Source organism: Vulpes lagopus, chromosome 6 (assembly GCF_018345385.1).
Source record: "Vulpes lagopus strain Blue_001 chromosome 6, ASM1834538v1, whole genome shotgun sequence".
Lineage (NCBI taxonomy): Eukaryota > Metazoa > Chordata > Mammalia > Carnivora > Canidae > Vulpes > Vulpes lagopus.
In genome coordinates this window covers 32,540,064-32,567,929 of record NC_054829.1, presented here as the reverse complement: position 1 = coordinate 32,567,929, position 27,866 = coordinate 32,540,064, and the positions used below count along the sequence as shown (strand labels likewise).

At 32.5% G+C, this 27,866-nt stretch overlaps 1 protein-coding gene across 13 annotated transcripts in view; it reads left to right on the top strand.

The window, feature by feature from the left end:
- GPHN (gephyrin) overlaps window positions 1–27,866 on the top strand; it is a 627,564-nt gene that overhangs the window by 312,748 nt on the left and 286,950 nt on the right. For 7 of the 13 annotated variants that reach the window (XM_041759177.1, XM_041759181.1, XM_041759180.1 and 4 more), the window contains 2 exons: window positions 10,761–10,853; window positions 23,650–23,688. In XM_041759177.1, the coding sequence (XP_041615111.1) occupies window positions 10,761–10,853; window positions 23,650–23,688 (132 nt within the window). The remainder of the gene's footprint in view (window positions 1–10,760; window positions 10,854–23,649; window positions 23,689–27,866) is intronic. The other 6 variants (XM_041759184.1, XM_041759182.1, XM_041759186.1 and 3 more) reach the window with 1 other exon arrangement.

The following is a 27,866-nucleotide window of genomic DNA, read 5'->3' as shown; positions in this document are numbered from 1 at the left end:
TCCTATTTGTGGGGAATGTGATCTTTAAAGCATACAAGTAAGATCCTGTGTCTGAAAATTTATTCATTCTCCTAACCAGATAATTTATTGCTTTCACCAACTATCCTTTCTAGAACCTACTTTACAATTAAAGTTTTTTTTTTAATTTATTCATTCATGAGAGACAGAGAGAAAGAGAAGGAGAGAGAGGGAGAGGCAGAGACACAGGCAGAGGGAGAAGCAGGCTCCATGCAGGGAGCCCGACGTGGGACTCGATCCCGGGACCCCAAGATCACGCCCTGGGACCAAACACAGGCACTAACCTGCTGAACCATACAATTATAAAAGAGATGATACACTTAACCAGATTTCTTTCACATAACCACTCATTTTGTTTTCATATTGCATATCCTACAAAAGTGAGTAGAATGGCTTGAAATGCCAAACTCATAGAGTTGGTATTAAATTTTATTGATAAATAATAAGTGTTAATATAGCCCAAATAGCTCCTATCAGAAGCTCCTATCTGTTATCATAAATAGCAATTATAAACTCTAGATTAAACAAAAACAACCATCTGAAAGCACTGGATAGTAATCAAAAGCAAGAAGAGTCTATCATTTAGAAGAAGACCCTAGTTGAATATCCCATTTTTATAACTTTTAACCTGAGAGTAGATCCCAGTCTGGCCTACCTGGCAGCTGAAACCTTAAAAGCTTACTGGCTAGAACAGAGTTTGGGGCAACACAGTTGCTAAAAAGTGAGGGGGCAGAAATCTTGAAAAGGAGAGGACCAAAGAGAGAAGCCTCAAATTCCATAAATAAGCCTGTGTCTGGCTGACCTCTAAAGCAATGATGTGCTGGGTAAACTATAAGCAGCACAATTAGGACTAAAGGAATTTAATTTAATTGAATTTTGAATTGCCATCCACTGCAGAACAGACAGTTTACAATTGGTCTACCCGAGTCATCTAATTACTAAAATAGAAACAAAGCAACATTCTTCAAAGCAATGTAACAAAACTTAGTATCTCTTCAGCATATCATTCACCGTGCCTGGAATACAGTCTAGAATTATTTAACATATTAAGAAACAAGAAAATATGACCCATTCTCAAGGAAAAAGAAAATCAGTTGTCACTAACCCAAAGATGACCCATTTGAATTAACAAAGATTTTTTTTTTTAATTAACAAAGACTTTTTTTTAAAAGATCTTATTTATTTATTCATGACAGACAGAAAGAGAGGCAGAGGGAGAAGCAGGCTCCACGCAAAGAGCCCAATGTGGGACTCCATCCTAGGACTCCGGGATCACGCCCTAGCCAAAGGCTGACGCTCAACCGCTGAGCTACCCAGGGTTCCCTAACAAAGACTTTTAAAGCAATTCTATAACCAAGCTCAAGGAGTAAAGGAAAATATGCTTGTAATGAATGAAGAGATATGAAATCTTAGCAAAAAATAATAGAAAATATTAAAAAGCCAAAATAAAATTGTGGAACTGAAAAATAAATTGCTGAAATGTGTTTTGAAAGTATCTTTTTATCTTTATCTCAGGGTTCCACATGGGCCAGTTTAAGATTAATGGTAATGCTACCCTGTAATAAGTATATAGTTATTAAATAAAACTTTAAAGCATGTTGGATTAGCTTTCAGACCAGTAAGATTTGTGCCTAGTTATTTCTGTTTGAAGGTTTTGGTATTTTTTAATGGAACTGTGCTGTAGGAATTATAAGTAGAATAAGGGGAAAATTGGAAAATATTTACAATTCTTATTAAAAAAGATAATCTTCAAGTGTAAGATAGCATCCACACTAACAATAATGTATTGTTTTACCTTGGCAGATTTCTTATGAAAGATTATCTTTTGATGTAGAATTAATAATGGGCAGTAGAATAGCTAGTTTTGGAACTCAAAGCTGCCATCCCTCTACCTAAATACTATAAAACAAGCAGAAATTGTTAAAATCAATTTTTTCAGCACTTTATTTCAGAAAACAAAATTTTATAAGAACCAAGCAAACACTGAATTAAGAACATTTAGCTGGTTGGGGTGATAAAAAGGTTTTGAAAATAGTGGTGATGGATGTACTATATTGTGAATGTCACTTAAAAACAGTTAAGGTGGTAAGTTTTGTCATATAAATTTTTTTACCACAAAAAATTTTTGAAATAAAAAGAATAACATACTAATAAATGCTGCAACATGTGTGAATTGAAATGTGTGAATAGAAAACATTATGCTAAGTAAAAGAAACCAGCCACAAAAACCACATATTGTGGGAATTCAGTTTTGAATATGTGTAGAATATGCAAATCCATGGAGCAGAAAGTAAATTTGTGGTTACCTGAACCTTCTCAGTCAGAGAAGGAATGACTGCTAATATTTACCATGTTTCTTTTTGGAGTGTTGAAATGTTCCAAAATTGGATTGTAGTGATGGTTACACAACCCTGTGAATCTACTAAAGACCATTGAACTGTATACTTTTAATGGATGCCTTTATGATACATGGAGTATATCCCAAAATACTTATTTAAAAAATTATGGTCTCATGCAAATATGCAAAGTTGTATTTTTTTGTTTTAAGTAAGCCTAATTCTTGGGATGAGCTAAATATGAGAAAATGGAAAAGGCTGAAGAATTGTTAAGCAATAATTTAATACAGGTCTTAAATGTGTATAATTAGTTCTATAATTTATGGTCTTAATATATTTGGGGCAAATCAGGATATACTGGTGTCAGAAAACAAGAAGATAGCCATGAAATACTAGTGCATATTTACCTTTACACTGTTTATTAGGGGATATGTCAATACTGCCTGAATGTGTATGCTTATATCATATGGCCTGCTAGAGCAGTTATACCTAATTTTTTGGAGATTATAGATATTTTTATTCCTGTCCCTCAGGTAAATCATCATACATATTTACTTTTAGATATGATTTTATAAAAAATACAAGCCATGGACCATGATAAGAACATATACCCTTGGTTTAAGGAAATAGCCTGAATTGGATAAAAGAATGAGTTTTTGAGTGAGGACATTAATATAAAATAGGCACCGCAAGAGAAACAAGAAAATAGCACTCTGGTTAAAAATGGGTAAACAGCTGAGAATCCAGAGACCAGAGTTTTATTACTGCTATCTGCCACTACTGATTGAACAAATCTCTGTCTATAGAACAAAATTTGTTGGTAAAGCAGATGAATAGAGGATAATGAGTGGTTAGAGTACCGATAGTGATAGTAAAAATGTAATCATATTGTGATAAACATCTGTGTCAACCTTCTTAGTATCCCAACTGTTCATTCTAATATATTTTCCAATATCTTACAGAGAGTCATGAGAAGTATACTCTTGGGGCAACCAGGGGTGTTGGGAAGCATAGAACAAATATAATTTTAAAACCCTGTAATCATTTTAATTAATCATGAAAAAGATTAACTTCCAAAGTTATGATTCCCTAAAGCAAGAGTTCATATTGTTTTCCATTGAGATTTGAGAATCTTAAGGCAAAAGTTCAAAGAAGACTTCACCATCATTTTTTCTCTTAGATCTTTTTTTTTCTTAAGACTTTATTTGTTTAGTTGAGAGAGAGAGAAACTATAAGCAGGGAGAGAGAGGGGCTGGAGGAAAGGAAGAGAGAAGTAGACTCCCTGCTGGGCAGGGAGCCCAGAACCCTAGGATCAGTACCTGAGCTAAAAGCAGACACTTAACTCACAGAGCCCCTCAGGCATCTCTTCTCTTAGATCTTGTAATATCTTTAATATCTCAACAATCAACACATAGTGTATTAGAAGTTATTTTAAAGAGTCAGCCTTGGAAGCAATGTATTTTAATTTTTCTATTGGCTAAATTGGTCATGGAAATCAGAAAATGCTTACTAAACTTCTTGATCATAAGTTGGTCATTATCAGGCTGGTCACATATGTTTCTATTTAGTGCAATATCTCTGTAAATTAAAATGAATATTCTTATGGTTATCTCATGGGATAAGCAAATTTGTCCTTACCCTACTGGCTTTTTTAGTAGTGAGCCACAATATAACAAACCTACATTTTGAAACACAAGGAATCCATATTTTATCTATAGTAGAAAAGGAATGATGTTGCAGGTAACACACACACACACACACACACACACACACACAGTTGAGCAAAACCTGAAGACCATAGCAGCGTATTCTACATAAGAATGTTATTTCTCAGTTGCATTTAACAACTTTGAATTCTAAATTTAGTATACTAAAGAGGTAAATGATTCCCTCTCTCCCTGTGTTAAAAATTCTCTTGAGTTTTGCTTCAAATACATCAAATACTCAATACTGCCCTACTCTCAAACTGTTGGTGTTAAATCTCTCTTTTCTTGTGTTTTGATACAGAGTAAACTAACCCTAAAATTCTAAGAGGAATTTTGTTGAGAGGGCTCTTTGTTTTCCATATTTTACCCATTCTCTTCTCCTAGGTAGCAAATACTTGCCTGATTGGAAAAAAGCCTAATACTGCATGTCTTATATTGGGTAGATTCTCGAGGATTCCTGTTAGAGTCATTTTGGAAAATGTGCTTGATTTACTATTACATGGTTTTAATTACTTACTCTAAAGTCCTCTTCAGAGGTCCAGTAAATCTTAGAACAAGCTTTATGTCAGTAGAATCATCACCGTCTATTCAGATCATCTATTACATTAAGATCACTGAAGAATACCAATATGCATTAAATTTGGCTCTTAAGTTCAAGGAAGGCCTTACGGAAGATAGAATTAAAAGGTCAAAAGAATATCTCTTAGACCAATGTAGCTCTATAGATCACATGATTATTCTGTTTTGCTGTTTATCTTCCCTTTAAAAATGACATTTCAATTTTTGGCCTTTCAGAGTTAGTGATAAAAAGATTACCATGAATCCTGACTCTACTTAGGTCTTCTAAGGTGATTAAGTTTGTGGAGAAGCTTCACACTTAGACAATGTAACCCTGACATAAATAAAGGTAAAAAAAAAAAAAAAATACTAACAAAAACCATTTATTTAGCACTTACTATGTGCTGAGTACTCTTCCAAGTACTTAACTTGCATCAGTGAGATTACATCAATAGGAGCAAATCCTTGGTATTCTGTGAAGGAATGGGGTTTACTGACTCCCCCTCACAATCTGGTGTCCCCATGTTATTGTGATGAGTGCAGAATGTGGACCCAGGTTACCTTCATTCAGAACAATACACTAGAGATACCCAAGCACAAATTAATTTGGGGGGGGGGGTAAGTAGGCATATGATGTAGTTGCATCTACTTATTTCTGTTTATTTCAGCTGTGAGAAATATATATTGTTATTGTTATAACAATATTGTTATATATTGTTATATATATATTGTTATTTAGAGAAACTAAGAAAATTGTTATTCACAAAAAATTTATAAAGTACTGCTATCATAAATAATAGTAATCTATTCAGAACCATTTGACACAATCATTTGAGTATCTCTGCATTGATTAAGGTAAACAATAAATAGAATTAATCATTCACATTCTTTAAAATATCTTTATAAGCAATCCATACACTATTTGAATATTATAGTACCTGATATTTAAATGAATAGAATTAAATTGAAATTGATCTATAGATTAATCATCAGACCACTTGAGTAAAAGAAGAGCCCTCACTTCCTCCCTCAGAAGGCAAAAGGTACAATTAGACTGAAATGGGACTCTGGGTTGACATTTATGGTGGGAGTGTGAGAATAACAAATGATAACTTGAAATGCAACTAAATCTGTTTGGGGATCCTCCCTGGGCAGGAAGTATCCTAAAAATTATATAAACACATATATGTTAAGAATATATATTATAAATGCATATAATGTTTATATACATGCAAATGGAAATATGAATGTATGAAAAACAATGCATGGATACTCCTTGGATAAAGACACCTGCTTACCTTTGTGTCTCTACAACCCCCAAATATCCTAGGAACCTTATACTTCTCATTTAAGTAATCACTTGCTGTATGCTTTAGCAGATGATAACTGTTGTTTGTATTTGTTTTTTGAAGGACTTGGTGAAAACTTCAGCTACATTAACAAATATTTAGGAAATGTATTGATACTTTCTCCAGTGAAGAAAACTAGGTTTTTTGGGAAGGCTTTAAAGAAAAGTATTTTTAGAATGCTAATTTTAAAGTGATTTGGAGTACATTGTCAAAGCCTAAAAGGACCAGAGAGGGAGATTTCTAGTTCAGATAGCACGAATAAAGATGAGGTAATGAATAAGGAATGGGAGAATCTGCCTAGAAAAATAAATTAGAAGTTAATTCAGTAGACAACTTTGGGGGGAAAGACATGAAAGAAGATCTGGGAAAACTTTTGTAAAATATCAAAACATGCTTAAGTTAAGATACTTAGATATTTAAAATTGCTTGCATTATGTTATTTTTTTAGTGGAAATTATTTGTGTCATTTATAAAAACTAATAACCACACACTTAAAAAACTAGGAAACGAGGAACGCCTGAGTGGCTCAGTGGTTGAGTGTCTGCCTTCCGCTTGGGGCGTGATCCTAGGGTCCTAGGCTCCCCATGCTTTTCCCTCTGCCTATGCCTTTGCCTCTCTCTCTGTGTCTCTCATGAAGAAATGATAAAAGCTTTTTAAAAAAACCCAAACCTAGGAAACAAGATACTTATCCATTTAAAAATGTTCCCTTTGAAGAGTGTTACTGGATTTTGAACTCATTTGTTAAAAATATTTTTGAAATAGCATCTTCCAATTATTTTTATATTTTTCATTAAAGTGTAATTGACACAATGTTAGTTTTAGGTGTACAACATAGTGATTCAACAACTCTTTACCTTCTGCTATGCTCACAAGTGTAGCCATCATCTGTCAGCATACAATGCCTTTATAATACTGTTGACCATATTCCCTATGCTGTACCTTTTATCCCCATGACTTATTCATTTCATAACTAAAAACCTATATTCCCCCACTCCCCTTCACCATTTTGTCCATCTTCCTACCCCACCACTGATTATTTTATAAGAACAACTAATTAGTATCTAATTAGTACTAACTAATTAGTACTATTAGTACTAACCTCATTTCAAAAAGTCATTTGCATATTTCATGGATGAGATTGAAAAATGAATGTTGTGTGATTTTGTAAGTGTGCCTAAGTACTTCTTTCATTTCAGTGTGTTTTTCTAAACTATCTTTTACTTTGTAATTATTGTATCACAAAATATCAAACTAAGGTTTTCTAAGATGCATACTCAGTCATATTGTGTATATAAAATATTGAGGAGAAAAATACTTTTTCCCAACTACTAAAACAAAATAAAAGCTATTTTAAGTATTATATTGTCTTTATCTCATCTTTTAAAATTTCTTTTTGTGTAACATGCTGTATGTTTTTTAGCATAACATTCAGAATCTGCTTTACTGATAGAAATGTCTGATAACATTCAGAAATTGTTTTACTGATACAGATGTGTAATCAGAAATTTGGAGATCACTCTTATAGATAAAGAGACATATAAACAAGTAAATTTCAGTAAAATATGAAAAATGCTGTCTTTTCAGGAATGATGAGTAATACACACAGGGAACAAACAAATTGCCTGGAAGAGTCAGAGAAGACTTTACCAAGATATCCTAATGCTGTGTCTCATTAAGTAGATATAGGAATTTGTTAGGTTGTTATATCAGACTATTTAATAAACCAAAGAAAAATGTGACATTTCTCAATGATTATATATTGGTGAAGTCTGCTTAATTCAGTGATTCATGTTTACATCAATAAATGTAGAAAAAAGAAAAAAAATCTATTGTAATAGATGAGTATGAAGCTAAATAGATGTATAGAATGATGGCTTATCTAAACTTATTTCCTTTTAGTTCTATTACTGTCCCATTTTTCTCTTTATTTGGATCTTTAGTCTTGTGCCAGAGAAAAATATTGCTAAAAATCTCTTTAGTGATAGTTTACATTCTGGTCAGTGTAAAAAATGTCATATATTCATAAATCATATATATGTAAAACAGTTTTCTGAAGGTGGTCATGCCTCTTTCATAACATTAATGATATATTAAGGTACCATATTAATTTGTTCATACTTCTGAGCTCATTGACATTAAGGGCATTTGTCATGTATTTTTTCTTCATACCTGCATTTTCCTGGCACACACTAGGCATTGATTGGTATGTTTCTTTTTATTTTTTTAATCTAAATTCAATTAATTAACATTGTGTATTATATATTACACAATAATTAACATTATTGTGTATTTATATATTGTGTATAATTATGGTATTATTAGTTTCAGAGGTAGAGTTCATGGATCCATCATTCTTATATATTACTCAGTGCTCATTATATCATGTGACCTTCTTAATGTCCATCATCCAGTTACCTATCCCCCCAACTCCCCTCCAGCAACACTCAGCTTGTTTCCTATAATTCAGAGTCTCCTATGGTTTGTCTCCTTCTTTGATTTCATCTTGTTTTATCTTTCCTTCCTTCCCCTATGTTTTGTTTCTTAAAGTTCACACATGAGTGGAATCATTGTCTTTTTCTGACTTATTTCACTTAGCATGGTACCCTCTAGTTCCATCTAAGTTGTTGCAAATGGCAAGATTTCATTCCTTTTGATGACTGAGTAATACTCCATTTTTATTCCATTTGGGCTTTTTTCATATATCAGCAGTTGTATATGGATGTTGTTGCAGTGGACATTGCTGCTATAAACACTGGGATGCTGGTGCCCCTTCAGATCACTACAGTTGTATCTTTGGGATAAATATCTAGTCGTGCAATTTCTGGGTCATAGGATAGCTTTTTTTTCAACTTTTTGAGGAAGTTCTGCACTGTTTTAGGCATTGATATGTTCCTTAAACTGAATTACTAAAATTTAAATTTGATTAAACCCAATTCACACCAAGTTTACTTTTGAAACTATTTTGAAGATTATTGTGAAGGATGTGTAGACTTATGACTAATAAAATACAATAAAATATAAATTGAAAATAGCCTGAAAAAGAGGAGGATGCAAAGATGCTAACTAGCAAAGTAGTTGTATTTGTACTGTATTGTTGCATTAAAACCACCATAGACTTAGTGTCTTAAAACAATGATTGGGGTGCCTGGGTGGCTCAGTGGTTGAACATCTGCCTTTGGCTCAGGTCATAATCCTGGGGTCTGAGTATCAAGTCCCACATGGGGCTGCCTGTGGGGAGCCTGCTTCTCCCTCTGCCTGTGTCCCTGTCTCACTCTGTGTATCTCTTTGTGAATAAATAAAATCTTTAAAAAAACAATGATTTATTATTTTTCACAAATCTGTGGGTTTGCTGGGCTTAGCTGGGTGTATTTTCTTTTGGTTTTAACATGGTGTCATTACTGTGGCTGAAATAATTTGTCAACTCAGTGAGGCTGGAAAATCTAAAATGGCATTCAGATATCTGGGACCTTGGTGCTATCTGTTCTGCTAAGCTTTCTCCCCACATGTTCTCTCTTCATTCTGTTATTTAGACTGGACTACTTTTCATAGTGATACAAGTTTACCAAAAGGGTGAAGGTAGAAGATGTGAGGCCTTTTGAGACCTGGGCTTCAGAACTCATACACCATGATTTCTGCCTTCGTCAGAGTCACAAGTCTGGCCCAGATGCATGGTTGGCGAAAATAGACTCCACCTTTTGACAGGAGGATTTATAAAGAATATGTGGCTATATTTAACCTGCTACAGTAGAATATGCATAGTTATTCAGTATAAAATTTGTTTCTGAGCTGGCTGAAAATGAGACATTAAGATTATCAAAACAAAGAACAAATACCAGAAAACTCAACTTGTAAAATCCCTTTATTTTTAAATACATGCAGATTTTAAAGAATTTGAAAAATGTGAAAGAAAACAAAAAGGAATTAAATTAAAGTGTACTACAAATATAATAATCCAAAAATAACCATTGTAAGTTATAAAACATTTCATCCCTCTATGCATATGTTATAGATAAAAGAATGGATGGATGCTTAACTGAGTGAAAGAAATAGCTATACAAAACCAAGGTGATACTCTCAAGCTAATACTGAAGCATTTTATTTCATTTAAATTGAAAAAAAAAGAAAGTGAATGTCAGAGCATGTTATATATGCTAAACAAAGATCTCTCTGAAGTTTAAAAATAAGGAAAATTATTAATGAGTTACAGTCATATTTTTTACTATCTTTTTAAATCTTAGAGTTGGTCAAACCTCTGTTCTGAAGGATAAGGATATTAGCACTACTATGTAACTTATCCTCTTCATACCTTCAAATGTCTGGTTATTATGTAATTATAAAAACAAAACCCTAATTGAACCATATCCATTACAGAGATGTAGAAACAAAAAGTTAGCTCAGACTGTATCAGATCGGAACAGATTTAAACAGAGAAAAATGGAGAAATTAAAAAGCCAGAGACAATTTATAATCTTTGTTGAAATGCTCTGCTTTTCCCTCTGAGTTTTTATTAAATATCCAATATTGGACTCTTTTATAAGCTCTTAACTTATGATATTTTTCAGAATTTGATGCTCTCTTCCTCATTTTCTATACTGCATAAAATAAATAACCCAAACTGCAGTGTGTTTTGATCAATAACAAATCTGTTCCATAAATTGTACTTCAAAATTTTCTTTTTTATTGCTGAAATGAATCTTCATTTCCTCACTGTATATGAGGTTTTTGGGTATGTGGATGTATTGAGCAGGCAGGTAAGTTCTTCTGCATGTGACAATATCATTGTTTTCTTTCAGGAAACCCTGATAGATTGGTGTGATGAGAAGGAACTTAATTTGATATTAACAACTGGAGGAACAGGGTTTGCACCACGAGATGTCACTCCAGAGGTGAGATAGTTATATGCCTTTCTCATATTCAAGAAGTAGGATATTCATATTATTTCAAATATTTTTTACTGCATTTTATATTATTTTTACAATTTTGCTAGGCAGGACAAAAGACTTGTGGTTCTAAGAATGTAAAAACTTTGCTGTGGAAGAACTGTTGTATAAAAAATGTTCTTGACTTCTTTTCTTTGGACTTACACAAATATATAAAATGAGGAAGATTGAACTGATCCAGAAGGTAATTTTGCATTTGTTCAGTGGTCTGTGATAGACGCTGAACCTCAGGCATATTGCCAAAGGAGGTGATAGCAGATGGCATCTGGTCTGATGTACTTTGTTAATGTAATTCAAAATGTTTCTGGAAAAAAAAAATGTTTCTAATTTCAGTGTTTTTGAAGAGAAAGGGTTACATAGTCCATAATTCTAATGTGAATTTTAATGTGGAATTTAACAAGCCAAAACATCAGAATCAATATCTGGGCTTAAGCCACCAAGAATCACCTAATCCTTTGCATAAGGAGAAAAATTAGGAAGAGAATGAAGAGTAGGCACTGATCAGTGCTACAGGTTAAAGAGTCTTTTTTTTTTTTTTTTGAAGAAAGCCATAAACCTCTGAGTCCTATGTAAACTTATATTTACCACTTGTGATATTGTTTCCTTTACCTCCCAAAAAAGTGTTTGCTGGCTAAATTTCAACTTAATGTTAAATACGTCCTTCTATTTTCAAACTAGTACATAATTCTATCTACTGTTTAATTAACATAAAACATTTCTGCTCTGTATTTGTTAAATATTTATTGTCCTTCTTACTCTATCATAGTAGTCTTCAAACTTTAGCTGCACCACAAACTGAGGACTTGTTAAAACAGATTGTTGGACCCCACCCACAGAGTTTCTGATTAAGTAAATCTGCAGTGGGTCCTAAGAATTTGTATGTCAAACAAGGCCCCAGGTGATGTAGATCTTGCTGGCCTATAGTCCATACATTGAAACTTTGAAAACCACCACAGTTCTAGTATATGAAAATTGGAGGGTTTTTTTAATAAATTGTAAAATGTTTTCTGGTCTTCTATGTAAAGATTGTGACAGAATTTTTTTGGATGTTCTCGTAATTAGATTTATAAATAAAGTGGTTTGCTTTTAAAAGATTTGGAATAGAGTTGTATTGGGAAAGTGTTAACTTCAGCTGCTTAAAAATGAAGTCATTCTTACATAATTAGCTTCTGGATCTAAAGGAGAAACGGTCCTTTGGCTTATTTTTAAATTCTTTTAGACTGTGAGACTAATTATTAAAAGTACAATTGGAGGGAAACTATCTCCTGTAGAGGTGTGTTTGTGCTTTGTTTGTAAGAAAATTGCTTATATACATGAAGACATTGATTTTTGGAGTTTGGTCGTTGTGTTAAGCATTTGAAGTAAATGACCTTGCTTTATATGTCCCTATTTTTTCTGTGGTGGTTTAATATTATCATGTTATTTATTTTCATACCAGAATTTAAGTTAGTATGGAATTCATTTATAGCCAGATAACATAATTTTTAATTGGGGGGAATAATTAGCACACCAAGTTAAGTATTTTTGCATTCTGTAATGTGTCAAGTTAATACCAAAATGCTAGAATCAAAATTTAAACCTTTGAATTTTGGCTCTGCTACTTATTAACAAGATGACCACAGACTAATGATTGAACCCCTTTGTGCCTCAGTTTCCTGTGAAATGAGGTAAACAAAAGGACCTGTTGATAATGGTAGCTGTGGGATTCAATGAGAACTATTTCTGACATTTTAGTAAGTGCTATTTGCAAGAGTTAACTTAAAAAGGGTTAAAAATTGTTTTTATTAGTTGTTACATAAATACTAAGTGAACACATTTGGTAATATTTTTTTTTTGTATGTAACTTCCAAACGGACAAAAACAGTCTTATACTAGATTTAAAGTATATCCATGAAATCCTTGCAATCTTGTTATTTTTTAAATTTTGATGTAGTAAGTTTCATACTTTATCTTTTTCATCTTCATGTAAATCAGAGGTCTTAAATTTCTACCATGCTAATATCTGTTTATCACATCTACTTTTTTTTAGTGCCATTAGTTGATAAGAGTCTCTTTCCCTGACCTTGTATGTTTCATTATATCAGAAATTAAGCCTTTTATTCTTAAATGAAGTCTTTCAGTTACCTTAAAACCTTAGAGGTGCTCTTAAATTCTTACATTTAAATATGCCTATAGCATTTACCTGGGTAGAGTTGTACTTGGGTATTTTCTTTAAATGAGTTAAAAATATACATAAATAGGTCTTTTTAAATATCTTCTTTTTTGAGAATGAGGTGACTTACTGATTATAAATATCTTGATTTTTAATTGGTTTGCTTTACTTCGTATCTTATTATCTACAGCAAAAGTCTATAGGACTGTTAAGCCTTTGAAAAATAAACAACGTAAAAGCAATATAAGGCCAATCAAAAATAGTTCTACTGATTTCCTATATTCTCTACACACTTAAATACTTATCATTCTTCTAATATCCAAAATACAACACTGAATGTCTGCTAGGAATCCAGAAATATAATTTAGGTTATGTTATAATACAGTTATTTGTCTTTAACTGTTTGTCTTAGATAGTTGTACTGAAAAAGAGGAGAAAGTATTTCTAGACTACATTTAACTATGCATATAACTTAGAGTTGCAAAAATTTTTAAATAGTCAAGTTACAGAAAACACAAATACTAATTATTAAGGTAAAATTAGTATAACCTACAAACACGAAAGGATAATTATTTGTGGAATGTGTATTGTTAGAAAAAAAGGAGGAAATGATAAATTGAATGGAATAAAGCAGTCTAAACTTAGAGTCAGTGGGTATGAACCCTAGAGAAAGTGAAAAGTTTAATAAACTTAGGTTTCTTCCCAGGTCCATTAAAAAGAACAATGGAATAGCAAATTCAGTAAAGTATATCCTGTTTCCTTCTTTCTTTTTAATAGAAATTAGGCAATCAGAATCAATTTTCCTAAATTATGAAATTGTTTCTGTTTTGGAGTCTTAGAATATGGCTCATCTGATATTTGCATGCCTGCTGGCCTGTTCCTTGCCTCAAAATATGAAAGATCATCAAGGTTTACATATAATAGCATAATAATCCACTTCTTTCAACTTTTTAGAGTTTTATTTTTATGTAAAAAGCTTCATTTTTTTAACAGAATTTTTTTTACAGAGTTCCTGGCTGGCTCAGAGGAGCTTTTCTTTGACTCTTGATCTGGGGGTCGCATGTTCAAGCCCCACGTTGGGCATAAGAGTTTACTTAAAAGAAATAATTTTTAAAAGAGAATAGAATTTATTTTCTCTGATCTGACAAAGGTTAAATAATCTGTTGGCATTGATGAAATGCTAGTAATTATAAAATTCTATAGAACATAAGAATGAATTCATTGCTATACAAAGTATTATTTCTTCATGTCTTATTATCAGTTAAAGACAATATACATCCAAAATATGTATTGTTACATAAAGAATCTTATTATTCCTAAAAAGTAATAGTAAATTAGGAACATATAAGTGAGGTGAAGTAAAAACTCTTTAGATGTAAATTCTAGAAGAAACTAAAAGATCAAGAAGCATTAAAAAAATATATATATAATTACAAAGAAATGTTTTATAATACATTATGGTAAATTTGAAAACATCAAACTCTTTGATATTTATAAGGTAAAAATAATTTTTAGCACTTTTAGATTACTAGACTATACCAGAATAAAGGGTTATATACTAATATTTTATTTTTATCATAAATTAAATAGAAGCCCAACATACATTAGTTTTCATCCATTCATTCATTCATCAAGCTTTTTATTTTAATCCTTAATATGTATTCCATGACATGCTAGGTACTGGAGTTAAAAAATTAATAAGGCACAGTCCCTATTCTCAAGAAATTATTAATCTGTTATAGGTCTCGGCAAACAACGCCAATTAGCCAAATCCACCCTGTCTTTTTGGTAGCGGTGTGGTGTGTCTTGTGAGCTAAGAATGGATTTGTATTTTTTAAATGGATGAAAAAAATTAAAAAGAATAATATTTGCGGCACATAAAATTATTTGAAGTTTAAATTACAGTGTCCATAAATGAAGTTTTATTGGAACACAGCTACAGTCATTCATTTATGTATTACCTGTGGCCACAAGAACAGTTAGATAGTTGCAACCAAAACTGTATAGCCTGCAAAGCCTAAAGTATTAACCATCTGACCTTTTGCAGAAAAAGTTTGTTGACTGACAATGTCGTTACTCACATTTTTATTGAATTTTTAAGTTTATTTTTACCCTTTTTTCTAAATTTTTTTTTAATTTTTATTTATTTATGATAGTCACAGAGAGAGAGAGAGAGGCAGAGACACAGGCGGAGGGAGAAGCAGGCTCCATGCACCAGGAGCCTGATGTGGGACTCGATCCCGGGTCTCCAGGATTGCGCCCTGGGCCAAAGGCAGGCGCCAAACCGCTGCGCCACCCAGGGATCCCCCCTTTTTTCTTTAGTAATCTGAAACGACATTGGGTTTCATTTCTTAAAAGCTTAATTTTAGAAGGAGCAGAGAAAAAAACATTTTTCTGCCATAATGAAGTGTACTGCCATGTTATCTCAATAAGCTTATAGCATAAAAAAATAAAAGATCCTTCATTCTAAATAATGTGTAAAATTTTGAACTTTCAGAATTGATCAAACTAATTGATTTGTTATCAAAATCTCACTCTTAAAAATTTTTTAAACAATTTTTCTTAGCAATACCTTCTAACAAAAGTATCCTGATATAATTGGTCATGACAAAATAATCAAGCAAAAGGAGGAATAGCAAAAATTTAGGAAGCTATAAATTTTGATAGAAGGGTTATTTATTTAAAAGGTTTCTTATGAAAAAAAAAAAACAAACAAACAAAAAAAAAAGGTTTCTTATGGTTCATTATGGAAGTGAAGAGACATCTAACAAAATGATCATTGCTGAAAGGGATAGAATACTCAAAATTTGTTACAAAGGATGAATTTCTAGGAAAAGATTACAAATTCTAGAAGACATACTCTGTTTATATCCTATAATATTTACATTTCTTTGGAACAGATTACTACTTAAGCCTTTTTATAAATATGTTCCATGTAAGTTATTAGAAATTTTTTCACAAAAATAACAAATCAAGAAAAAATAGTTTGTAAAATGTGTTTTATAATCAATTTCTCACAAACTATAAATTTCATCATTTTAGGTGTGAGTGTACTATATGTCAGGGGTCATTTTATACAATCATTAACCCGTTTTCTTTCATAATTATAATGCTTCAAAAACAAAAATACTGTATAAGTAAAATAGGAGGCCTCCTTAACCTGAGTTACTGACTATAATGATTCTCAATTCGTGATGCATGGAAATCAGTAAATACTGACATTGAACAGCTTTACCTAAAAGTTAACGTTGGGCATTTTGACAATCAGAAAAACTCCTGTATTATAGCAGAAGCATAGAAAAAACATCACATGTAACAATTTCTGATTTTGAAAGAAAATTTAATCACTTGCATAGGTCATTTAAATTATGTAGTTGTTTTCAAGTATATAGAATATTCTTCAGAAAACATTGATTATTTCCTTGGAAAATTTTCATATACTAATATTGTAGAATTCTATAAATATTTATTTTATAGTATTAGGATTTTTTTTTACTAATACCTGTTACACATGGTAAAGCCAAAATTAGGTAGGTAAAGCCTATATTGAACTAGGATTTTGAGTATCTTAAAATCTGTATAAATAGGATAACTCAACAAAATGAAATTTATATAGCAGGATATTAGAAATCCTTGTACTTGAAAATTTTAAACTGGATTGAATAAAACACATCACTCTTCTATGGTCAGATAAGGTTACATTTTATGCCATTTTAAGCTCTTCCTTTAATTTTTATGAAATAGGCCTGGACTTAAGAAATATGTTTCCATGTCCTATCTTTGTTTAAATATGTTGAGATGCAATATGACATAGTAGAAACACAATAAAGAGTCAGTCCTGAATTTGAATCTCAGCTCTACCACTAACTATGAAATTAAGGCAAACTAACCTGTTCCAACTTCATATTTCTCATTTGCTAAATTATCTAATGCCTAATTTAGGGTTGTGGTTGCCAGTGATTGAGAATATAAAGGTAGCCAGTTATAATAAATAACATTTATATATAGCACTTTACTATGTGTCGGCAGCTTTTTTAAACATATGTTGCTTCATTTAGTCTTCAAAACAACCATATAAGGCAGGTACTATTTCATATCTACTTTAAAGATAGAGAAACTGAGACACAGATCAATTAATTGATTTGCCCAAGGTTATCCAAACGTTAGTAAGCAACAATGATGCATGTAAATGATCTAGTATAATGCCTGGCACCTTTGTAGATGTTTATAAATGTTCTTTTTTTTTTTCTTTACCTTTTTCTACCTCATTTAACTGATATTACCTATGACTTTGAATTAGATGTGGCAGCCCCAAATATTTCTGCTACTAACCCTTGTACTTCTGGTATCTGTTGTTAGCTACTAACATACCTTGTGAATAGTCTGAAAAATAAAGACGTAAGTCAGCATTTCCCCACTACTACTTTCAGGCACGGGGAAAAGGAACAAAATGAAGAAATTCTGTAGTGTTTTGATATAAGGAATATGGATTATTAGCGCAGGTGCACTAAGTATCTTTTGATATCCAACCTGAACCTGTTTATTTTAAGTCTCTAATTCCTCTGTAGTTTAAAGTTCTTTGGATACATGTGAAACAGCTGAGATATATGATATTCAGGGTAGCTTTTCTATAGCCCACTTTATATCTGGGATTTTTAATTGTTTTGCATTATCCATTAAAAAGCAGCATATGTCTTAGAGCATAGGCATATTTATGGGCTACCAGATTGCTAAAATAGCATTTATAGTTTTTGTTCAGTTTAACAAGTATTTGTCAGACACCTTGAGCTTCATTGAATGAGTGCTAAAATATATGTACTCCTAAAATAGTCACTTGACAAATGAAGACAGTATAAACCTAGTATCAGAAATGTTCAGCCAAAAGATTTCTTTAAAGAGAAAGATTGAGAGAAAGCCAAAATGAATTTTAATTACAACTAATCAGTATTTAAAAATTAATCCGCAAAAATTTTGTACAAGTTGAATTAAAACTAAAATTGAAGGAGAGAGGATTCAGATTAGTAGCGAAGAGGAGGAAGGACATTACTAATGGAAGCAAGGAAGAAGGGGAAATATATGATTAAGATACAGAAAAACATAAAAATAAAATCTTCCTGGCTAGAGCAGAGGATTCATTTTATATAGAAGGATGGATAAACCAGACCTGTTATTTTAATCTCTTTCTTAGAACATCTAGAGTAGCACCATCTGTAGAGATGAAAAACAGCAACTGTCCTTATTCTGAGATTCCTTAGAAGCCAGAATTTTTGTCTACTATCAGCCAATACGCACAGTAAAGGCTCTCTAAAAGTAGACAGTTTTATTCAGTGCACATCAACACATTCCTCAGTAGGACTAACTCTATTCGTTTTGAGATTTTTTTTTAATTACATGTTTTGTTTTTAAGTCTTGATTTCATCTACAAACCTAGTGACTATTCACACGATTATTGCTGTGGATACTCATACCATGGTATGAGACTGCTGTGACACACCAAGTTCCAGTTTTTATATTTGTTGTTTGGAAACATTTTCTTATCATAGATTTGTCAGTGATGTATCTCAGGTTAGCCTAGTGTTTTTTATGAAATTACATACTATATGAGAAATAGAGAAATCACAGTATCACAGAATTTAAAGAGAATTCTAAGGCCATTATGTTCAAAATCTTAGCATACCCTTTTCATCATTCCCAACATTTGTCTGAACATCTCAATCACTACTTCTTCACCTGAGAGTTTGTTGCTTTTCCAATTCTATTTGAAAGTCCAAATATAACAAACTGAAACGTGGTGCCTTATCATTTCTACCCAATGGTTTTAATTCTTCTTTACACTGTACAAAAGAATGTAAATTTCTTTTTTACATGATAGTTCTTCTAATATTTGAGGATAAATTCTACATTTTACCCTTGCATCCACTTACTTTTGTATTTTTTTTGCATTCATTTTTTTCTACCAGATACAGACTTTCCCAAGACATTCAACTTCTATTTTATTTATGTATTAAAAAGAAAAGCTCCTTGGTATAATTGTACTATGGGAAAGGTAAGGATAAAAAAATCAATCATTTAGATAAAGTAATTAGGGCAATAAGTGACATTGAATTTAAAACTATCATGTTGAAAAAAAAGACAAAAACAACAACAACAAAAACCTATTATGTTGAAAGGTTTCCATTCCACATAGTAACAATAAAGAGGAGAAAAAGTACGTTGTTCCTCAAGATCTGAATTTTAGAATTTTGAGCATAAGGCAAAACCAAAAAAAATCATATACAAAAAAACCCGTATTTAAAATACTGTCTTTGGGGATCCTTGGGTGGCTCAGCAGTTTAGCGCCTGCCTTTGGCCCAAGGGCGTGATCCTGGAGTCCCAGGATCAAGTCCCACATCGGGCTCCCTGCATGGAGCCTGTGTCTCCCTCTGCCTGTGTCTCTGCCTCTCTCTCTCTCTCTCTGTGTCTCTCATGAATAAATAAATAAAATCTTAAAAAAATAAAATAAAATACTGTCTTCATTCCCTTAAGTATATTCCTTAATTGCATGCCTACTCTGTATCAGAATATGTACTCAACTTTCGGGTGATCTTATGAAGATTGATGACATCAGTAAACATACAAATATTTACAAATTTGGTAAATTCTATATTTAATTAGAACTCTTACTAGAAAAGTACTGTTGCCCACTTAACCATTTGTGAGGCAGCATAACGTAGTGTTTAAGAAGACAGACTACTTGGGTTTGAATCCTAGATCCACTTTTTACTAGTATGTGACCTTATACAATTTCCTTAACTTCCTATGCCTCAGTTTTCTTATGTGTAAAATAGAAAGAGTAAGAGTACTTACCTTATAGGTTAGTTTTATTATGTGAATTAACATAAGTAAAACACTAAAAAAAATGTATTTGCTACATATTATTTGCTATTATTACCTATAATGTAAGTAGGGCTTTAGCTTAAAAAATAAGTAAATAATGGTTAAATAAATATTGAAAGAATTTCCTGTAGGGAAAAAAATCAAGTAGGATAGAACCTAAATGGTATATCTGTGGGAAAGGACAAAGAAATAGAGATGGCATGCAAAATGTTGATTTTTACCTTGAATTTGTCAGTGATAAAATCTTGAAATCATCTTTCCAGCTCACCCTTAAAAGCCTACTCTCATAAAATGGGCAGAAGCCATTACAAAGTATGTATTAAGACAATGACAACACAGTATCATTAAATATTTTATAAATATAAAATGTCAAAGCATATTTATCTAGAGACATAGATGTAAAAAAGAAGTTTTAAGAATATTTCTTACTTTATTGCCTAGAATCAAGAATGTGAATTCATCTCTCTATATTAGACCTCTATCTATAAAATGAACTTACTGTTGCTTTTCACACAAATGTAAAAAGATGACAGCAAATGTATTTATACCTGTCAAGTCCTCTGAGCTTCTTAGAATAATACCATTGTAGAAGAGTAGAATATTTGTGACTTTATATTATTGCCTACCACAAAAAGAAGCTGACAGAGAGTCAAGAAGTGGATTCAGATAACAAAATAAACTGTTTGGAATGATTCTAATAAGCTTACCAATATTATTTTCTCATATTGGAACTTGAAAAGAGCATGGCTGGTATAAAAGAGTAAAGGACAAATGCCCAGTGAAGGGAGTAACCATTTTAGACAGTCATTAATAACTGACACATAGATTCCAACTTCCTTTAAAAAGTGCTGAGAAGAAGAGTAAAGTTGTTGGAAGTATAGAGTTTGAAAATGAACTGTTGTCAGTTTCACAAAGATACAAAGGTCAAAGATAACAATGTAAAAGCAGCAGTTGATTGTGCTGCAAGGACCAGTTGATGTAGGAGGATATAAATTATATTTCTTTATGAAGATTAAAGACAGCACTAAGGCGCTGGGTGTCATTGAGATAATTTAAGTGTTTCCCCCTTAACCTTCTTCACCCCTTTCCATAAGTTTGATTGTAGCATTTGATGTACTTGTATGTCGTAATCCTCAGGGTGAAACTTTTAAGTAAGGAAAGATAACTAGTGATTGTGAGGTGATTTCTAGTAGAATTTCACAAATTTTTAAGATTCTTCTCTATAAAATATAGGCATTTGGACCAATGAGAAAACAACTGCTGGGTTTTTTTTTCTAATAGTGTAAAGTGTATAAATGTGTATACAGAATAGTGTATAAATAGTGTATAGTGTATAAAGAATAGTGTATAAATGTAGTGGACTCTTACTAAAATGTATCTCTTGCTTGTGGTGATTCAAGACTACAGTTGTTTAGGAGACCCCAATATAAGGAGGTCAGTTTAGTATAACACCATTGATGAGATTCAAAAGAGATTCACGTCACGCCAATTTCCCTCAACTGTTAAACAGGGTATATATTAAATAGGGTATTGGTTAATTATGTAATATTTTGATATGAACTTTATTTGGGGCCCTGTTTACTTTCTCATTCCCTTCCTTTTTGCCATTTTTAAGACTTACCTTTACCTATACTGTACCCTATCCCTTAATATGAGGCTGCTTTTGTGGGGTTGATAGAAAAATGACTATCAACCACCAGTGCTAAATAGTATTTAGAGGAATGAGAAGGCTACTTTTATATATACTGAAAGCAAATCCTAATATAAGTGCATCTTCCCTCCCAGGTGTATCTTGGGGAACAGCAGCAACAGTATTAACAAAAATGCTCTAGTTTATCATTGCTCAAAATTTAGTCATTACTCTTGGCCTTCGAACTATTAAATACCTTTGGACAGGGGTCAGCAATCTTATTCTTTAGAGATCTAGACAATAAATACTTGAGGCCTTGTGGATTCTGTGCTTTCTATCATAACTATTCTACTCTGCCAGCCCTGTGGCACAAAAGTCACTGTAAGATGATATAAATGAATGAATGAGCCTTACTGTGCCTCAATAAAAATTTATTTATGGATACTGAAATTAGATTTCGTATAATTTTCACGTCATGAGATATTATTCTTCTTTTGGTTTTTTTTCAATCATTAAAAAATTTAAAGATCACTCTTAGATTGAAGGCGATGCAAAAAACAGGCAGCAAGCAGGTTTTGTCCCCTTGGCTATGATTTGCCAAACCCTATTTTAGAATATTTCTACCCTACAGTATACAAGTATCTCCTTTGTTAATCAAAGGCTCATAGCATGTGAGCTTTCAGAAGATTGCTCTGAGAATTTAAGACAGAGGAAGGAGATGCACCACAAGAAATTGACACTTCATAGATTCAAGATGCACCACAGGAAATTAACACTTCATAGATTCAAATATATCTTGAGCGCCTGCTGTATATATGCCAGGCATTGTTCAAGATGCTGTGGATATAGCAATAAATAAAGAAGTCAAAAGTCCCTGTCTTTTTGAAATATACATTTTAGTGGGTTACACAATTGTAAGTAAACAAGTAAAATGTATAGTATTAGAGATGTGGATAAAAACGAACCAGGGGAGGTGAATAGGTAAGCAGGAAGGGGAGGTGAATAGGTAGGCAGGAAGGAGAGTTGTAATTTTTAAAAAGCTATCAAGGAAGGCTTTATTGATAAGGTGACATTTGAGCAAAGATGTAAACGAGGAGAGAGAGCAAGCCATGGATCATATTGAACCTGTATGCCACATTTAGTGTAATGGAGAGTTTGAGCAGAAGCACTACATTATTTGACTTATATTTTAGTAGGGAAATAATTTATAAGGCTATTGAAATAATCCAGGTGAAAAATGATAGTGACTTAGACCAATGATAGAGGTGAAGATAGTGAGAAACACATTATTTATATATTTTGAAGATAGAAGTAACAGATGAAATAAGAGAAAGAAAGCTGTCAAGTATAAGACTAAGGATTTTGACTTGGGCAGTTGGAAAGATGGAGTTGCTGTATACTGAAATGGAGAAGACTGTGGGAAGGGTAGGTTTGATGAGGAAGATCAGTTTTAGTTTGGTCATGGGAAGGAACTACTTTTAGATATCCAAGTGGAGGTGTTAAGTTGGCAATTAGACATATGCATCTGGAGTTCAGAAGAGAAGTCTAGGCTGGAGATACTTTTTTTAAGTTATCAGCATCTTCATGGAATTGTCCATGACAATTGATGAGATCACCAAAGTTTTTACTAGTAATACTATTTATTTATTGGTATTACTGTCCTTGCTTTTTTTTCTCATCCACTTTCAAAGAGGTAGGTAGTTTCTAGTAACCTATCCCCTCTGCTCACTCACAAATAGCAGGGATCCCACTGAATCAGAAACCTGACCTACACAGGAGGTATCATTAGTTGGCCATCCTCAAATTTTGCCATGGTATAAATATGGGAGTGAGTTTTCCCAAGTACCTCCTTGCTGGAAACTGTTTGCACTGGAGGTAAGTGTGAAAGGGGAGGTTGTGGGAAATGATGGGGTGAGGGCTTCCTAAACCTTTCCCAAACCTCAGAAATTGCTTGGTTCTGAGGAATGGAGAAGGTTCAGGCTGGTTCTTATTTCCCTGAACCAGTTCATACAGCCCTAAATTTGACCTGCTTTCCTCAAACTGGGAGTCAGAAATCCCTTTTCTCTTCTGTTTTTCTGCTGCAGAAATTCCCAACATTCCCATTTTGTGGGCTCCAGAAAGGGGTAAGCGAAGACTTCAATCCCAGCCAATCATTTCCAGATTAATAATTTTTAGTGTTTTGGTTTTGTTTGTTTTTTTTTTTTTTTATCATCATAAAGAATGCTTGGACCCATTTTTCCCATCCATTTAATTTCCTTGTGGATTGTTATGTATCAATGTTCTAGGATCATTCTGTATCCCTGGGCAGTAGAGTTCAGATTCATCTGCTGTTTCCATTTGTGTGCTATTCTCTTGTGGATTCTCATATGCAGTTTATTGATGACTGTTTCCTAGATGAAAGAAACCCAATTCAGGAGATTGCTTTACTCTCGATTTCATCTTTTCCTGAATGGTGATTTGTTTCCCTGCTAATGACAGCTTTTCTTATCCTACACAACTGCTTCTGATGATCTGTCATTGCTTCTTGCTGTTCTGTCTTACTGCTTTAACTGCCTTTGATTTTTGCCTCTACTTTTTGCCCCACTTTATGCATCTGCCGAATGATTTGCATTCTTCACTTACTGGTACTTTGTCTATCAGCAAATAGCCATACCCATCTGCTATTTTAGCATTTTAGACTACCCCAGCACTGTTTATCTGGTCTCCTACCATTCTATATCATGGCCTTCCAAGTGCTATGCCATCTGCCTGCTTGATCTTTTCCTGCCCAATCTATGCCTGTAATATTATAAATAGGTTCAGATTGTTTAACACTTCTGCTACCTATCTCCACATGTCTTATGCCACTAAGTTGGACTGCTGAGTTTGCTTGACTGCTGTCTCCTTTACCTATTTGCTGCACATGGCTGCTCCATTAAATAACTTGAGACACTGCATTTATCTCCTATGTACTCAGCCTTGCAACTTGCTGATTCGCTTATATTGCCTCCTTTGTAGTTTTCTGCATCTGGTAAATCACTGGCGTTGTTCCTCTGTTGTCTTGTAACCCTGATCAGATTTTATTTCCAAGAAAAGTGTTGCCTATATATTGTCCAAACATATTGTAGAAATAGGAAAATGCTTCACTATTTGACAGTCCAATCCAGTTTACTCCTAAACTGACTTTTGAACTCACTATCACCCATCCCTTCTGCTTTTTTTATAAACTCCACAGTCCTCCCTTTATTTAGCAATAGATTTTTTCAAATAATTATCATCTTTACTTCAGTTGACCCTTCACATCATATGTTATGTACTTTTGTTTCTTATATATGGGATCTTTTGATGATTTTCCATATATTAAATTTATTTCCTAATTTATTTTCCATGACTTTTCCAGGGCTTCATGAAGATAAGTTACTCCTATTTATTTGTCCTTTTTAGTAAGACTGGAATAATTTTTTGAAACTTAAAGTATCATCTCAAAAAAATAACAAATTTAGTTATAGTCCTCTGTGGTTAGATTAAAGGAGCTTTCTACTCTGCTCCATTTTTCCCTTGAGAATATCATTTCTCAGCCACCCCATAATTTATGCAATCTCAGTTCTTTAGAGATCCTTTTGATGTACTTATCTTTCCCTCCTTTTAGACTATATTTTCTTGTGTGGGGTAGACTTTAAATTGACATTTTCCCATTATTTGCTGAGTACTTGACATCTGAAAAGAACTTAGAATACAAAATTATTTGCACTGTAAAGATTAATGCCTTATCTACTTATATTTAAATCAAAAACAAGATCAAACAAGAAGTGAGAAGAATTTTGGTGAAATTTGCAAACAATTTTAAGAGTCTAAGGAGATCGAAAGTGGAGTGTGTATGTGTGTATGCAAGTCTGTTTGTGTGTATTTGTATAGATTTGAAGTGTTCTTTATGTATGTGCCCACAACATCATTGTGCTTGAAGTGTGGAAAATCCTGACTATCCATATTAAATTGTATTTTATTTTTATGAAAAATGAAATAGAAAAGGAAAAGCTAAAAAGAGTCATAAATTTAGGGAATATAAAAAATGTATGGACATTTTTTTCTTTTCCTTTAACATTAGAGATAATTACTTTGAAGAAAAAGGCTGTTGCAAGAAAGTCAAGAAAATCATTTCAGTAATTTTTATTTTTTTATTGAGACAAAATGCACATAACATAAAATGTACTGTTTTAACCATTTTTAAGTGTACAATTCAGTGGCATTAATACATTTTGTACAACCATTACCATTGTATCCAGAACTTATTCATTCTGCAAAACAAACTCTGTACCCATTAAACAGTAACTCCTCATTCCTCTTTCCCCCACCCCAAAATAGCCTCTATTTTAGTATCTGTCTTAGAATTTGCCTATTCTAGGATTTGCCCCATATAAGTAGAATCATATAATTTTTATCCTTCTCTGTTTGGCTTATTTCACTAACATAGTATTTTCAAGGTTCATCCATGTGGTAACATGTATCAGAATTCCCTCCCTTTTTAAGACTAATATTCCATTTATGTATATGCTACAATTTGTTTATCCATTCGTCTGTTGATAGACAACACTTGAGTTGTTTCCATCTTTTGGCTATTATGAATAATACTGCCATCAGCATTGGTCTGCAAGTTTTTCTTTCCATTCTTTGGATATTTACCTAGAAATGAACTCCATTGCTTTTAATGTTCTTGTCTAAAAGGAAATTAAAAACCTCAGGGGAACTATAGAAGTAACATGGCAGATGGTTAAGTTCAAGATACTGTATTAGGAAAAAATTAAAAAACATTAAGAAAGGCACAGAAGACCAAGTGAGATTAGAAGACCTTACATTCTAAGAATGAAAGGCAGAATGAAATTGGACAGATGTTTGATATTTGAAGAATAGCAAAAATGATTCTGAAGGACATTGAATATAAAAAATATGCCAACTTTAGGACAGATAATGGCATATCTTTGAAATGGACTAATGAAGACTTTTAAAGAAGTAAGCACTTGAAAGGCAAGGTTTAAATGAAGATAATGGGATTGAGATGAGGCAGCTAAATTATGTTTAGAGAAACCAGCAATAGGAACAGGAATTCATTTTAAATTCACTGGTACTTAATTCTGGATACTCAGTTTTCTACCTATAGAGATTTTTCTAAGAAGATTCCTTTGACCCAACCCCCAAAGATTCTTATTCAGTAGGTTGGAGATATGATTTAGGCAATGTGTATATGCATGTGTGTGTGTGTTTTAATACACTGGTAAAACATAATGTGAAAAAATTGTGCTCTATACCATAGTGTCCTAGACCTTACATAAGTGTTACAAAAATTTGGGAAATTGGTCCTTGTCTTCAAGGGGTTTAAAACTGGAGTATAACAATAAAAATGGATTTAGGAAAGAAGACTTTCAATCCATTAGATAAATAATAATGTTTTGACTTGTTAACTCAACAATTTTTTGATGATTTTACATTTTCTAACTTTTCTCAGCCAGGACTTCTCATCTAAATTATCAAACACAGAAAATGACCTGAGAGACTTCTCAATTCTCTCAAGAGTGGAACATAAACTAGAACTATTCTGTATGCAAAGGAGAGAAGTTAATACATTATTTCCAATAATTCTCTCAGAATCTATTTTTAAAAGGCTTGTTCTGTGCTATGTAGTCTGTTAGGAGTATGTCACACAAAGATAAGGTCTTGTTCTCCTAAGAGCTTACATTCCAAAAGAGAGAAAAAGACATTTAACAAAAAAATACATTTCTAATATCATTTCAAAATTTTCTTGTTTTCTTCTATTTCTTCAAGGAAAATGTTCAAAGTTGGAGTAATTGTGTATAAGGAAATTGTTTCACCTCTTTTTAAGCATCAGTGATTCAGGAATAAGAATGTCTTCTATAAATTAATGCCTTATCACAACTGGAAGATTCTGGTAATAGTTTAAATGCGAGTAAGGGTCTTTCTAATTTTAAAACCTGGAGCATTCAGTGACAATTAGTGATTTCATTGGTAGCTCGTAATAAACAGCATTATCTAAACCCAATGTAATTCATTAATTTTATAAAGGAAGAGTAGAGAATGGTTATAGAAAAATTGATAACTAAGGTTCAGGATGTCATTCTTGAATGTTATTGCAAGCACAATGAGGTATTCTCTTGGGCGTATAGCTGTAATCAATATTGAAAATGTTTGGGAATTTATTCTCACTGGTAACTAAAACTCACTTGAATTCCTGATGTCAGAAGTTTCAGTCATATTTACTGGCTATTATTATGAATTTGATTAATTAGCCATTTGAATTAGGAATTTATTT